The sequence below is a fragment of the Lytechinus pictus genome, chromosome 2 (assembly GCF_037042905.1).
Source record: "Lytechinus pictus isolate F3 Inbred chromosome 2, Lp3.0, whole genome shotgun sequence".
Lineage (NCBI taxonomy): Eukaryota > Metazoa > Echinodermata > Echinoidea > Temnopleuroida > Toxopneustidae > Lytechinus > Lytechinus pictus.
Window position 1 is genome coordinate 3,023,618 of NC_087246.1, and position 16,041 is coordinate 3,039,658.

A 16,041-nucleotide genomic window follows, 5' to 3' on the forward strand; every position below is an offset into this window, starting at 1 on the left:
GCGTACCGTTGCACACATACCATCCAAAATGTACCTTGCATGGGGCAGGAAAAGGTGACATTACTATAAAAATTAAGATTCAACGCAATGAATGCGCTTAGTAATACAAACGCGCAGGGCTTACTGGCTAAATGTGCATTACCATTAATCCATATTCTCCCCATTCATTTATCTTGGAGTTTTACCCTCAAAAAATCGAAAGTTATATTGTACATACGTACAATATAACTTATTGAAGGGAGGTCACGTGGTACCAATCTAGCTAATTACGGCTCGTATTTTACTACCACTATTTACTATAAATTAATATGTGTGATGTTGTAAAATTATGATGATGATGATAATTAAAGGACAAGTCCACTCCAACAAAAACTTGATTTGAATAAAAAGAGAAAAATTCAACAAGCATAACACTGAAAATTTTATCAAAATCGGATGTAAAATAAGAAAGTTATGACATTTTAAAGTTTCGCTTCATTTCACAAAACAGTTATATGCACATCTCGGTCGGTATGCAAATGAGGGAACTGATGACATCACTCACTCACTATTTCTTTTGTATTTTATTATATGAAATATGAAATATTTTGATTTTCTCGTCATTGTCATGTGAAATGAAGTTTCATTCCTCCCTGAACACATGGAATTCCATTATTTTAACATTTTGTGCTTCAGGCAAGGAGGTCCTAATCGTCAAATTCGTAAAAATTGAAATATTGTATAATTCAAACAATAAAAAACAAAAGAAATAGTGAGTGAGTGATGTCATCAACTCTCTCATTTGGATGTAACTGGCTCGTTCATATAACTATTTTGTTGAAAATAAGCGAAACTTTGAAATGTCATAACTTTCTTATTTTACATCCGATTTTGATGAAATTTTCAGCATTCTGCTCGTCTGATTTTTCTCTATTGATTCAAATCAACATTTTTCTGAGGTGGACTTGACCTTTAAGGACGATGGTGAAGAGGATTGTGATGGTGATGATGAAGGTAATAGGGATGATGATGGTGATCATAATTATGATGGTTATGCTGATAATGATGATGAGAAATAGATGAGAGGGGAAAGAATGATTATAGTAGGCAGGTAGAAGAGGGGGAAAATTATTTGACTAAAGAGAGAAAATGTATTTTATACTTTTGTCAGAAAATTGTAATAGAGGGATGGTGTAATTCAAAGACTTTTTATGGTAGCAATACTTTTACTAAATTCAGACAACTTTATAAAAAATGTTTGGTGGCAATTTACAGCATTTTGCTAGTTTGATTTTTGTCTATTTATTCAAATCAACATTTTTGTGGGGTGGACTTGACCTTAAAAGTGTAAGCTTTTCAGTATTCCTTTACCCCACCCCCCCCCTTTGTTTTTTGTTTACTTTTGGGCAATTCCATAAAATATGTACGTCCGACTTCATATGTGGGACCTTCATGACAATTTTTTTCTCTGACTTGTTCATTTGGCAGTCTTGTAATGTTCTCAAAAGACCATGACTTGGTCAGTGCACAGTATGAAGTGAAGTAAGAATTGAGAAAAATAGGGATCAGACGTACAAAAAGGATGACTATTTGATGGAATAGCCCTTTTGTATTGCTACTTTGAGTACTCTGTACAAGTGACACCTGACATTGATTTTCTTCTTTTTCATATAAATTTTATCTATTTCATCACAGATGATAAAAATACAATCTATATCACATGACAGTAAATATATAAATTTGTATTCAAATACACAATTGAGCCTCTAATCAGTGATAAAAGTATATAAATGAGCGAGAAAAATTGTCGCAATTATAAAAATGTTTGACATTATGGTTCTATTTTTATTGCAGCCACTTGGCAAATACATTGCAATATCATAATGCCTTGCCTAAGCTGACATTTTATTGCAAATACATGACAATATTTTGATTCACATAGATTCATGAATAATTAATGGGACAAAAAAATGCCAAAAAATATGTATATATCTCCCAAGTAAGCAAGGTAACATACATTGTCATACATTTGAAATAATCTTCCCATAATGTTTAGAGGTCAGTCACTCGCATTGTAAAGTTATTTCAATTGTATTTGATAGTCATATGAACACCCAAAAAATAGTTAAGAAACTAAACAAGAGTTCATGATTATATTTTAAGCATTGCCATATGTACACCCTGATTGATTGGAAATTAATAGGTAATAGCTCCATGGATAAATGTTGTACATCACGTATATGAAATACAAATAGATACATTTGAATTATTCAGACACATTCCTCTTTGTACTCTATTTTCTATGAGCTTGAATTTTTGCAGAGGTATTCATTTTTTAATGAATTCTGAACATCCATTATAAATTCAGTTTGTATATGTCTTACATCCAATATAAGTATGCTAAGAAAACAAATGTAAATTATTATGACTAACTGAGCTGAATATAATTAATAATGATGATGTATGCTAATATACAGTAGGCCTAATATACAGAATTCAGTACTGGTTAATCAACAAATAAATATCACAGATGGTCAGGCCTGCAGACCATCTGAATTGATTATCATTTAAATAATATTTTGCATGCACATGTTCATAAATATTTGCCTAGAAAGAACACCAAACTGGTTTATAAATATCGCCAACGGTCTCTAAATAATAGTTATATCATTCTAATGATTGCAAGAACAAAAATATTATTGCTTGTTAAAAAATACAGTCATGGTAGATTTGCACAGTCAATATATAATATATTACATTTATTTGGTCTGTTTAGGTAAGAAAAATAACATTACAGATAATACAGGCAGCCTTTTTTGCAGCTCTTGAATACAATTATACATAGCAATCATTATGTTTGATTTGCAGCATGAATTTGTCATTCATTAAAACAGCATCCAATAGCTTGACTAATTGACAATGTTCATTTTGGCTTTGGAACATTCATATACAACTACCAAATGTTTTGTCGATGGACATGTCCCATTTCCAAATACTTCCTGGAAAAAAGTGATGCACTCTCTGATTGCCTTTTTGTTTAGGTTTCTTAAAAGCCAGAGTTAGTACCACACCTGCTTTAAAGAACTTCTGCTTTAGCCATAACTATTTTTAAGTTTCCTGTCCAGAATGCAACATTCTAATTGTGCTATCTTATAATATATGCTCACCATTGATACCCTGCATTGCAGCTACAAATATGTCCTCCACATTTAAGGATAGGCCATATCCAGTATGAGCTGAATGTACCCAGGGTGAAAAGAATGATGTCTATTTATTATGTTTATAATCTCATATTGCCATTCAGAATGTTTTCATGTACCTCCGTATCCAACAAAACATACGTTTCTAGAGTTTGATCAAAGACAAAAATAGGTTCAGGCACCACTGTAGGGTCAAAACCATCCTGAACCAGTCCAGTTTTCTTTTGCTTAAAAGTAGCAGTGTGCTCCAGTTGTTTCATGATACGAATAAATCGTGGGCATGCATAGTTTGGCAGGAGAGAGGTGACATGTTTGTATGTAACAGCTGGACTAAAGTCTGATCCGGGGTTGAGTGATAAGGCAGCCATACCTGCTTTTCCGTAGTGACCTGTAAAGATAGATAAATGAAGAGGAAAATAGCATTTTTTATTAGTGTTGACCAGAAAAGCCCATTGAGAAAAATCCTTTTGTGCCATTTAATACGCTTTGACCTGTATTAAGATTTTTTTTTTAATATATAATCTACTTTATTCAAAGAGGATGATAAAGAAGAAAGTGTATATCATTTCAATGTCACAAAGTCAAACATTCCTGCTCTATGGAATTATGTAATGTGGGCGAGACTTGTTTTCTTTATTTGGTTAAGACATTTTGAGTTGTTTGATGAACAATAATTTAATTTGAAAGTTTGATACCTGGTACATTGACTCCATACACGCTGGATTCTATTATCTCGGGTAGTTCATTCAGAGTTTGGGAAACTTCAGTAGTAGCAACATTCTCTCCTTTCCATCTGTAGTTGGGAAAACATCAACAAAATTACTCTCTGATAATAAGATTTTATTTTCATAAACCCTCATAAAAGAATATTGTAATACAGAGGTTATAAAAAGACATTTTGTTTCACATTGAAAGCTGTTTATTTTATATTAAAATGAAAAGATATGTAAATTGTATGTTCATAACATAGTATTAGAGAAACACAAATCCCTAATAAAATGTGCTGTCTATACAATTATAAGTTTACAAGGAATGTAGAAATATATTATAAGAGAACATTTCCTCTACCTGAAATCTGAATTCTTAGGTTATTTTTTTTTATTTGATAAAAAGAAAATTAAAATAGAAATTTAATATAAATAAATGCTTACCTAAATGTGTCTCCAATACGATCTTTGAAGTAGAGATTGTAGTTTTTATCCCGAATCAGTAGATCACCAGTGTTGAAGAAGACATCACCTTCTTTCCTGACATCTCGAATGAGTTTCTTCTCCATGAGTGACTTGCATCCAACATACCCATCAAGAGGGAATATTCGATTGACGGGGCAAACCAGAAGACCGGTTTCACCTGAAAGATGCAATAATAGTTTTCTCCAGTGATCAGCAAATTAGATATTTGACTTGAAGTATGTGCAGGCTCAAGTGTATTACTCAGCATCTCAATGATCTCGCTCAGTTATGGAAATTTACCTTTTCTGCTCTATAAAATCTGGGAAAGATGAAATAGGAGTCTTAGCTATCAGCACAATGTTTTCACTATATATAAAGAAGGGGAAAGAGTTGTGTAGATGAAACTACCATGATTATGTGCTCCGTTTCGTGACAACTTATCAAAATAGTTTGATCTTTGAAAAGAAATTCTTCTGGAGGAGGGGGGGGCACCTATGACGTACCTGGTCCAACTGGAATACACCTTCCCTTGTCATCTCGGATTGGTTGTGACGTTTCATAATCATATTGGATAAGCTCGATCTTGCACACTGCCTGCAATAAAAGTAATGAAAAGTTGCAATTTTTTTGTTTATAAGAAAAAACAATTATGTTGAAACTTGATTTCATCCATATTGCCTATAGCTGAGTGGAAATTGGTCGTCAGCTCTGCGGTTGATAATTGTACCCATAACCCATTTTAGCACACTTTTCCTCTTTCACATGAATGCAGACTGAATGGTTTGTGCACGGAGCAGTGGAGCTATAAAACACAATAATAGCTGTATGGTTAATGTGACAGATTATTGTTGCTCATGAGGTTAGAAATTTATCTAATGGGGGATTTTTGCTCTATTATTACCTCGATCATCCAGTTTAGATACATGGGAAGTGCGCTATTTAATTATTATTGATTGTTTTTAGAACCCTTGTTTTGTCTTGATTTTGTTTAGGACTTATAAAGTGTAGAATTTAGTTATTAATAAAAAGAACACTAGACCCTATATCTTAAATGAAAGAGGATACGGGCGGATGGCGTGGGTACATAGTTGCTGGAAGTGACCATTTACTGTATTTGATTCCAGTCGACAGTTCTGGATCTGGTCAAATGTTAGTCCTTCTCGCGCCTCGCATTCAAACTGAAATTCAGCAGATTTGGATCGTCTAATAACTTTGTAATCATGTTGTACCAGACCAGTTCTTTCTCTTTTGGAATATCGATATATGGTACTGTAAATGCAAAAGAGCTAATCTGGTCCAGTATCACACTCCTCTCAGAGTGACTCGGACGCCCTCGGACGAGGGACCAATCATTTTCGAGTGGGATTTACATCTTTTGAGAGTGGATTTACATCTTTTGAGAGTGCATTATAGCTCCTTCTGGAGTGAACACTGTCTATTTTTAGACGTTTTCTTAAAAAAAAAGGTAAATCCACTCTCAAAAAATGTAAATCCCACTCCAAAACACTGGCCCTTCGTCTCACTCTGAGATGAATGTGATTAGGGACCGAATTAGCTCTTTTGCATTTAGAGTGAGAAACTGGTCATTCACCCACCTGCAATATTGGGGGCCATCTTCCCACTGACCCGACAGTGTTGTCCAAGTTCATAAGTCCAAAGTTTGCCTCGGTTGCTCCATATAGTTCAACGATTCGTTCAATTCGGAAACGATTGCAGATCTCTTCCCAGATGTCCGCTCCTAACCCATTCCCGATGGCCAAGCGAACCTTATTGACAGCATCCAGATCATTCTATTAAATACACGAAACAAAGATGTTAGTGGACATGATCATGAATGCTAACACCAAGAAACAAAAGCTCAAGAAGACAGGAAAGAATGGATATGGCGGACTTTTTCTGCACTGGACATGTCACACTGCCATAACAGTCATTATTATGATAACTCGAAACAGATTGTATTTAATTATGTTCGGGCATGTAGGTAGCAAATGAAATAAATTTACAAGAACATACATACAAGGGTCTTTTGAAAGAGTGCACTCATACTTAATTTAAATGGGGGTGATGGATAAATCGACTGTTATAAAGTATAAATAATGATGATAAAAAGAATGGAAGATAATTATATCAATATAACCATGAAGAAATGTGGGGAAAGTTGTAGAGCCAATAAACTTTTCCCATTTAACCAGAAAGATCAAGTGTCCTTTATTAAGAATATGCTAAGTACATACATGTATATAAAACGAAATCTCCAAATTGCTTATTATACTACATTTATTGACAAAACATGCATCATGATATGAGGGACACTATAAACGGAGAATTTGTAACAAAAGTTTACAACTTTTAACTTGCAAAATAAACTATATTCATACGAACCTTTGGTTGTGCAACTAGATAACGGAAGAGCTCGCCAATGTACATGAACATTGTGACGTCATTTTTACGGCAATCACTCCAAAAGTTAGAAGCAGAGAATTTGCGTCGCAGTACACAGGTTGCCCCTGATTATATAAGATACAATCGATTTATAGGGGGTTAAAATAAAAGAGCAAAGATGTGAAAGAATTGCTGAATGCAAAAGTATTAATAGTTTCACTTCAACTACTTCATAACACAAACATTTCAGAGTAGGTTATTTGACAAGTTTGTTTATTCATGTGTGATTTGCTTGATTTGTCACACTTGCAGAATGTGTTCAATTTTCTCCATTTTCAAGAATCGTTCATTTTAATCACATTTTAAAGGTGCACACATTTAGGCGGTCAAAGTGAATTCCACAACATGCTTTTCCAATCATCAGTCATCCTCCACATTCATCTTCGATGCACTAATTGGTCTTTTACACGTAACCACCAGAACTGATTCCCCACTTTTCAAACGTTGAATATGCATTATGTCATATATGTTAAGAAACCAATGAGTCTCAAAATATCTTGTAATTACCTGCGTTGATGATGTTACTCAGACCAATAAACAATGCTGATACATGGTAGAGGGGTAAGGTAAGATACATGACATCATCATTGTTCATTTTGAAGGTTTCAAGCATGAATCCACCTGCTAACATCTTGTAATGGGACAGGCGGGATGCCTTGGGTAATCCTGTCATTGATCATTGAGAAACAAAACAAAATATTGTCATCAATACGATATATAATTCCTGTTTTTAACAACAGACCTATATATAGGGTTACTTCGGTTGCATTATAAAATTATAGGCCTACTTCTCTCTCCATATATATTATTCTTAAAAAGGAGTTTATCAGAGCAAAATTCCCATATAAATATGTGTTATTAACGGTGTTGATCATTTTGTTGTAATATTTGTTAAAACGTTCATATACGGTGTATACGACCATTAGGTCCATGATACAAAATGTTTTCAATTTGTGTCGGCGCACGACCTCAAACCTCTCACGGTATTAGTCTTTACCTGAATCAATTAAAATGAATGTGGTCCGATAACTCCTATTTTGTTTGTTGTATATTACTTATATTACAGTAACCAATTACTTAATGGCACTCACCACAGGGTTTTCCCCTGACGTGGAGATGTTAAGCCAGGACATTTAAAATGTTATGTTTGTCTTTATTTATTTGTTTACTTGATAACGACTACTACTTCACCCACCCGTTGTTCCAGAGGTGTAGATGTATGCTAGAGAGTCTCGAATGTTGAGGCCATTTCTGACGTCACGGGTTGGGTTAAGGTCATCCTCAGAACGTTCTTCTGGAACAGGGAATTCTGGGTCTAGGTGCCACACCGAAATTTGCCTCTCTTTTAAGTCTGACATAACCTCATCCAGGGCTTGCTCTGTTGATTTACCTGCATGCATTTAGGGCACAAGAAGAACGGTGAAACGAAGAGAAATTGACGAAATTTTTAAGATGTAAAAAGAAATTACTCGGGGAATTCAGGGGAAAGGAACTTTTCATGGTTTCAAAATCTGCCAAGCGTTTTTTTTCCTTCGTGTTTCTTTTAAAGTTATCTTTTTATTTTGAGCAAATAATGGCGGTGAGGTGGGGTACCATTTGTACCAGCCTCTTACTGCATCAGTTTGGGTATCATCTTACTCTGACGTATTAACTCCCGTATGACCATAATTATGGACCTACTGGTATGACTAGAGACAATAGTGAGAAAAGCGAGGGAAAAGGATCGATTTGAGAAAATGATGACCAAAATTTCATTAAGAGATGGAAACGTAAAACAGGTAAAGGATCGATTGACAAATAAAAACGAGATCAGATCAGATGAAATAATTTAAACAGTTACGATAAACTGATAAATGAAGCAAGCATAAATTATGGTTAAATGGGATGATAGATTGAAACACCATGGAGCTACTATAGCTCCATTGAAAACTTGGCAGATGATGTCCGAGTGAAACCATTATCATCAGGTTGAGTTGTGAGCCCTGCATGGTCGTAAATAAGCGAGGTTATTTCGAGCATGTTCCATTCCCAAACGAAACCCTCAACGGGCAAATGTATAAGCATACACTCAAAGAATGCATACCCGCCAACACCACAATCATTGTTATTATTGTTATTATCAAAAGATAAGTTGGCGCACTGCCTCGCATCTTTTGCATCGTTTACGTCAGTCTTGAACTCGTGGTAGTAAGTTCAACCAGAGAAGTGGGAATTAAAACACGAATACCACGCCTATATAGCTGTCACTCAAATGGGTAATAAATTTTCCCTGCATGGTTTCATCTTCATGGAGCAATTCAATCCTCTAATTGCTCACTTCAATCAAAAGAAATACATTAATCTTCTGTGAAACTTCTTATTTAGCGCGCTTAGAATGCGCCAGTGTTAAAGCCGAGAGAGTCCAAGGCCCCAAGGGATATTCTACGAATTGCTTCAAAGAAAAATACAGTCCTCGAGTTATTTCTAGGTGGATAGTGACAGAAGTCACTGAGGAGTTTCTCGGTATGTCTGAACTTTTGGATGAACTCCTTGAAGCTGACAATGGGACAACAAAACATAAATACCCTATCTCTAAGAAATCTTCCCAGGGTCCAAGAAATCCAGTAGAAATACGCGGCAGAGTCATCATCAGAGGGTGTAACGTAAACATATATGATAACTTGTTGTATTCGGTGTACAAGTAATTATGTTTTTTTAGAAGATCATATTTATCAAATTCAATTTTCCAGTTAATGAAAATATTATATACCATACACTTCTATCCTCAGTCTCAGACTTTATCCTAATTTGAAATTCAATGCACTGTCTGTTTCGATCTTTACTTTTGAATTAAAAAAAAAGAAAAAAAGACCAATCGAAATGAAGAGAGAGAAGAAAAAAAAGCGGATCCGAGAGGAAAGCATGCTGAAACGGTGTTATTATGGTTGATAATGTTAATCTTGATTATGGATTCTTTCCAATATGTTCAACATATAAAATATGTTTAATAATGAGATTGGTGTATTCACTGTATTGCCATTATTTGGAATGCATTATCCATTTCACATTCAAATATGATCGAATCTTTCGCATTTGCATAACTTTGTTCATTAACGTTGGTCTTAGAGCCCAGGTGGGTGTTTCATAAAGCTGTTCGTAAGTTAAGAGCGACTTTAAGAACGACTGGTGATCCTTTCTACCCCCGTCACACTTATTCGGAATCAACAGGAATCGAGCAGAAGCTGGAAAGAAAAAATATTCAAAAAATCTAGAAATTTTTGGGAGGAACTTATGAATTCATCAAACTGGAGTTGAAATTCAGTAAATTGACCAGGGGGGCGTTTCATCAACATTTTCATCCGACATGTTGTCAGATCTGACATCTTTCCTTGATTCTGATTGGCTGAGAGGCACTGTTACTATGGTAACTGTCGGATAAAATTGGACTTGTCGGATAAAACGTCCGACAAGTCCTTTCATGAAATGCTCCCCTGGTGTATCATCATACACTAGTCAAAATGAACCGCAATGGAGTCAGATTGATAATTCGTGCTACGTTCTTGGACATTTATAGGGGCATTCTAAATATTCTGACTGCATTCTGAGTGCATTCGAAATATTTTTGTCATTTCTTTTGGCCGTCCCGAAGGTTTTGGTCATGTTCAAAACGTGGAGCGTTGTGGCCCAGTGGATTAGTCTTCGGACTTTGAAACAGAGGGTCGTGGGTTCGAATCCCAGCCATGGCGTAATTTCCTTCAGCAAGAAACTGATCCACAATGTGCTGCACTCAACCCAGGTGAGGTAAATGGGTACCGGTAGGAAGTTATTCCTCAAGAAGCTGTGTGCGCTATGAACGCCTAGCTTAGCCGGGTAATATAGGAGCGCCTTGAGCACCTAACAAGGTGGATATGTGCGCAATATAAATACCCTATATTATTATTATTATTAAAACATTCGAGGGGTATTCTCGAACGATGTTGGAAGTATATTTAAATGACCAATTGGTGGTCAAACAATAGTCCTTTCATTCAGGCCAATTCTGCTTGATTCGGAATAAGTGTGATGGGGGCTTTCTTGTGGTAAATGGTATATTCATTGGCGATGGTTTAGCGCGTAAGAAAGGATCACCAGTCGCTCTTAAAGTCACTCTTAACTTACGAACAGCTTTATGAAACGGCCCCCGATGGGTATTTTTCTTGCCATCAGATTGTCAAAATCAAAGTGCTAACATATTATTAGATTAAATGCAATACTGAAGTGTGTGACGAAAATTCAATCTAACGTGAAGTTCAATAACTAAGAAGAGAGATGAGACAAATGATAATAAAAAGATCTACTGTTTCTTGACATCCTTTGCTCCCCTATATCCATCCCCCATCTCCCTCGCTTTCTCCGAGTATGATGTGGGTGCTATGATTACGGTATAGTATAGGGGTTAACGTAATTCGACCATATAATCGTGAAGGAATGTTGGAATCATGAACTTTGTCAGATGTGTCGAACAAAAGCAAGACATTATTGTGAAATGAAAATGAAAAATCTGCCTATACAGTGCGTATCAAATAAAAGTTAACACTTTGAAAAAATCCTGTAAAATTACACATTTGTAATATCCTGAAGATTTTTCCACTTTTTAACATTGGTACAGATCCATTTAAACAAATTATGATATAACTGTCAAAAAATATTTCCGCTTGAGTGAGCACCACTTACTTTTGGAGGGTATTCTGGGAGCTTAATAAATTTTCGACGTTGGTTTTTGCCTATATAGTGGGCAGCCTTATCAGATAGTCCCCCGCCCCTCTCCCTCTCGCCCTAAAAAAAATCTCAATATTATGCGACGGAGCGTAGCAACCGATTAATTCAAAATGCTTGAGAATGTTTTGCATAACCCATGCAGGCCCTAAAGGGTGTTATACAGTGCCTATCAAAAAAAAGTTTACCTTTAGAAAAAATCCTGTAAAATTATACATTTGTAATATCCTGAAGATTTTTCCACATTTTAACATTGGTACAGATCCATTTAAGTGAGCACCACTTACTTTTGAAAAGTTAGTGAAAATGATTTGCACAGAACTTTGAAATAGTTATGCGAATAAAAGTAGACCTTAATCATGAAGAACACGTGGAATTTAGCTAGTGAAATTGATTTGAAGATATCTTATACATTTTAAAACTTGTTTCCTTGCCCAAAAGACTTCGAAGAGTGCATTGCGCCCCACCACACTCCCCCACACAACGAGGCCATCGAGACGTTATTTGCTTTACACTGAGCTGTGATTTACATGAAAAGGCTAATGCTTGATTTTCATTTAGTTAATCATTGTCAAGTTTGGGAAAAGTGTGGAGAAACAAGTATTAAATCAAAAATGAAATGTAAACCCACTTTAAATGATAAAAACATAGTGAAACAATGCTGGAGATGTCTGATATAAACTTTTGTTCAGATTCAGTTTTGTCCTCAGATCCAGCTGGCACAAAAAGGGTAAAGATTGTGCTTACTAATAGTAAATGTAAAAAATCTCAATTTGGGTGGCAAAATTGTTACAAAATGCTTGAATGTATCCGTTTTATTTCAATTGACTAAAAGTGCAAGGGAAACGTATGAGAAATGTTTCGCAGGGTAAGTTTGATTTCGCCCTTTCCCCTTGACACAGCGTGAAAACGAGCATTTCTGCGCAAACAGATTTCTACAAGCTTTACAAAAAAGGACAGTGCTCACTCAAGTATAACATTTAGTCAAAACTTTTACTTTCATTGGATAGATGAGACCCAAACCCAAGATTATAAGTGAAAGAATTACCCACATGTTGTATATTTTTTAATTCCCAGGGCTTTTCCAAAGTGTAAACTTTTTTTTGATACGCACTGTATATTGCAACATTATACCACACTCTGCCAACAGTACAAAATTGAATTCTTATGGAAAGCTGTCATTGAAATAATAGGGGCCTGGGAAAGATTTTTAAAGATTGGGTGCTGGTTTGTTATAACAAGCAAACCATTTTTTTAGATTACTCCTAAATGAAGATAATTTTGGTCAGAAAAAAAATTGACAGGCAAAAAAAGGGGTTTTCGCTCCCAAATCCAAACTCTCTACATTTTAGCCCCTTATAGCATGCCAATCTGATTTCCAGGGAGCGCTGCGTATATGGTGCATAACCTAAGACTGACCCCTATATAGAAAAGCACCCCCGCATCATCAGGGCCATGTGAAATTGTGCCCAATCTTGCCACGCCCTATTAGATCTCGTATACCAGCTCCATGGTACTACTATCATCACACTATCTTTGATGTAGACTATGGTGGAATGACTTCCTCAGTCGCTGCATCGCCTTCACTTTGAAATCAATGACCATAATTAAATTCGACAGTTTTATCATAAGGTATTTCAAGTCTAAAGCAAAGACTCGTCTTTTAATGTAACAGTTCTTGATAACACAAACTCATTCTTTCTACTTTTCTTGTGTTTCTGGGACTAGAAGTCGCTATAAAATAATGAATTCCCGGTTCATTATGATTATCGTCGTTCTAAAAGGGGGTAGGCCTATATAATATTAAGACATGGCAAAATAAATTCAAGTTCAATGAATCCTACCTGCTACTGTAACAAGAGTATTTGCTTCACTGATCTGCAAGCAATGTAATAATGATTTAGATCGTAGGTTAACATTCAAGAGAGCACAAGTCACACCGAGTTTGCAGAAACCAAGTAGTGTCCATATGAATGCAGGTTCGTTCCCGATGAAAAACGCCACCTGATAATAAAGAGAAGACAAAATTATACGAGTGGAATAGAACTGAGGGTATTTCGTACCCGAAAAAACTTTGACAGAAAAAATCATTAATTTCAAGAGGCATTTTTACATTACAAATATTTAATTTTGCTTCTTAAGGGGGGGGGGGGCACGTGCCCCCTGTGCCCCCCCCCCCCCTGGATCCGCGCCTGAATATTCGGGTATTCTAAATTATTACTGTACAAACAAATCCCCACATTTTCCGCCTTAAAGTATTCAAAGAAACGAATACAAGTGTACACATTTCTAGAACGAACTCCAAGAAAGGTCAACGATTCATAGGTTTTCACTGGTCCCATCATTTGGAATTCTCAATGTCCTTTTAAAAGCAGTCGAAGATCAAAATTATTCATTGTTACGTTGCAAAGTGCTTCGAGCAATATCTGTAAAAGTAAGAGACTTTATAAATCACTTATTCATAGAATGCTATTTATTCTAATCGGCGGCTTTCAATTAAAAATCCATGATAATGAAAGAAACTGTACTATTTAGAAATCTTGTGTAGCTATATAGCAAATCAAAAGCATGTTATCAACAAAATAATGATGTTAGATGAATTTTGGCGCGCATCGGGATAATGTTAGTGTCCGGTCGAAAATTAAAACAAAAACGGTAAAGGCAAAACAAATTATTGGTTGAATGTACAATTATTTTGATTAAGTCCCCCCCCCCCCCCCTCACAATAAAAAAATACATGAATATATACATTAATAAAATGAAATTATAAAAAATTTGTATACATTCTACCATCAGAGTGGTTATTTAGACCTATTATTTTTTAAGAGAAAGGAGATTGAGGAATTCAAATGCAATAGTAACGTAAAGAAAGTATTATAAATGTTCGATCATACCTTATCCCCTCGTTTCAATCCCATCCGTTGAGCAATTTTAGCAATTCTGTTAGCTCTTCTATTAATGTCGTCATACGTGTACGACTTTCCTTCAAATATGAGCATGGTTTTAGCAGGAGATTTCATGGCATGTTCTTCAAATTTATCAGCTATCGTGTACGGTATCGGCATTTTCGAGTACTTTGCGAGGATCCGTTGTCTGCGAAGCTGAGTTAAGATGAAATGGACATCGGTAAAGGTCGTCGGGAAGTGAAGCCAGATAACAAGGCAGAAAGTCACCAAAAAGAATATTGCAATGATGAACAGCATTGTAAATTTTACCGTATTACAGCTGGAGGAAAATAGAATGAATACATGTTTGTAATAATATTTATTAATTCAATTCAAATCCTAAAGTACAATATATAGAGAACGATGCAAAATGTAACGATATAAATCTACTGATAAATTTACACTAGTGGATAATTATTCATAATATATCAAAATTATAAAATAGTCATTAATATCAAATGATAATAATGACGATGATGAAGATGATGATGGTGGTGGTGATGGTGATAACAGAATAATAATATATTTAGTGGCTTGATAAGCAAACAAAATTGAGGGGGCTATATATGGCGTATTGCATAAAATGTATTTTTTTTAAGCGAGCGAGCAAAAATTTCGAAAATCAAAAATCAAATTTTGTGATAGATTTTGAAATAATATAAAATGAAATCATGTTTTACCCTATTCTCGTTTCTTTTATTTACTTTTCTCTCATTTTCCTTGGTCGTGATTTTTTTTGTTTGGGGGGGGGGGGGGGCAAGCCCTTATCTGTACGCCACTGAATGAAGTGATGGTAATATCGAACCCGTTTATTGTCAATCTGATTTCTTTTGGCAGCATCAGATATTCCTTGGTCTCGTAATAGAGAAATCCATTTTTACTTTTCCCATTGGCTTTGTATCCATAACGACTACATTATCTTCAGGTGTGCTGTAATTTATAGTCCTTAGAATGAAATATAGGTTTTCTATGTTTTTATTTCAAACCCAAAAACGTATTAATAAGAACTGATTATGCATTAACATTGAAAGTCAGCTTTGTTATGTCAATAAAAGATGGAAGAAATCAATCAAAATCCTTATCGGCTTACCTCTAATGCAGCATAAATATAGAAATTAAATTGGTGTCTATCATAGGAGACTTGGTACCAACGAAGATTGAAGATTTCGATTAAGAAAATAGGTAATATTAAGAGGTCTTCTTTGAGCCAGTCTGCTTGATGAAACTCGTCCAGGTATCTAATGATTTTCTCTTAAGTAGTCAACATATTTATATTATTCCCATTTCTTGAAACTAATCAGAATATTTGAATATTAATATAGCTTATTTATACGACATCTGTTTCATTTCGCACACGTCATTGCGGTTGGAATACCGAACAAGGAGAAATGAAGACAATTCCCAGTGCGCTCATTGGATGAAACCTTCGATCCAATTAGAGGCTCCGAATGGCTCTCTCCAAAATGATGTTTTACGGAGAAGCGAAGGTCAACGAACTGTACATGCATGGGTTTGAGATCGAGAAGGTTGACGTGTGTGTGTTGTGACCATTCTACCGCTATGGTGTGA

General features: G+C 35.3%; 1 protein-coding gene across 1 annotated transcript; it reads right to left on the minus strand.

The window, feature by feature from the left end:
- Positions 1-959: 959 nt before the first annotated feature.
- LOC129276434 (long-chain fatty acid transport protein 6-like) lies at positions 960-15,812 on the minus strand. The gene is made up of 11 exons (XM_054912812.2): positions 15,563-15,812; positions 14,422-14,752; positions 13,372-13,531; positions 7,989-8,183; positions 7,301-7,459; positions 6,734-6,858; positions 5,947-6,141; positions 4,855-4,945; positions 4,331-4,529; positions 3,875-3,972; positions 960-3,567 (listed from the first exon to the last, which is right to left on the minus strand). The coding sequence occupies exons 2-11, from the start codon at positions 14,728-14,730 to the stop codon at positions 3,260-3,262; spliced, it is 1,839 nt and encodes a 612-aa protein (XP_054768787.2). The 5' UTR covers positions 14,731-14,752; positions 15,563-15,812; the 3' UTR covers positions 960-3,259.
- Between the last annotated feature and the right edge of the window lie 229 nt (positions 15,813-16,041).

What these genes read in the sequence shown, in the direction of transcription:
- LOC129276434 (XM_054912812.2), bottom strand. Translation starts at nt 14,730, where the DNA reads ATGCTGTTCATCATTGCAATATTCTTTTTGGTGACTTTCTGCCTTGTT. An exon ending in GATTGAAACGAGGGGATAAG is followed by an intron (nt 13,532 to 14,421) that starts GTATGATCGAAC and finishes CTTTATTATCAG; the next exon opens with GTGGCGTTTTTCATCGGGAA. An exon ending in GTATGGAGTCAATGTACCAG is followed by an intron (nt 3,568 to 3,874) that starts GTATCAAACTTT and finishes CTATCTTTACAG; the next exon opens with GTCACTACGGAAAAGCAGGT.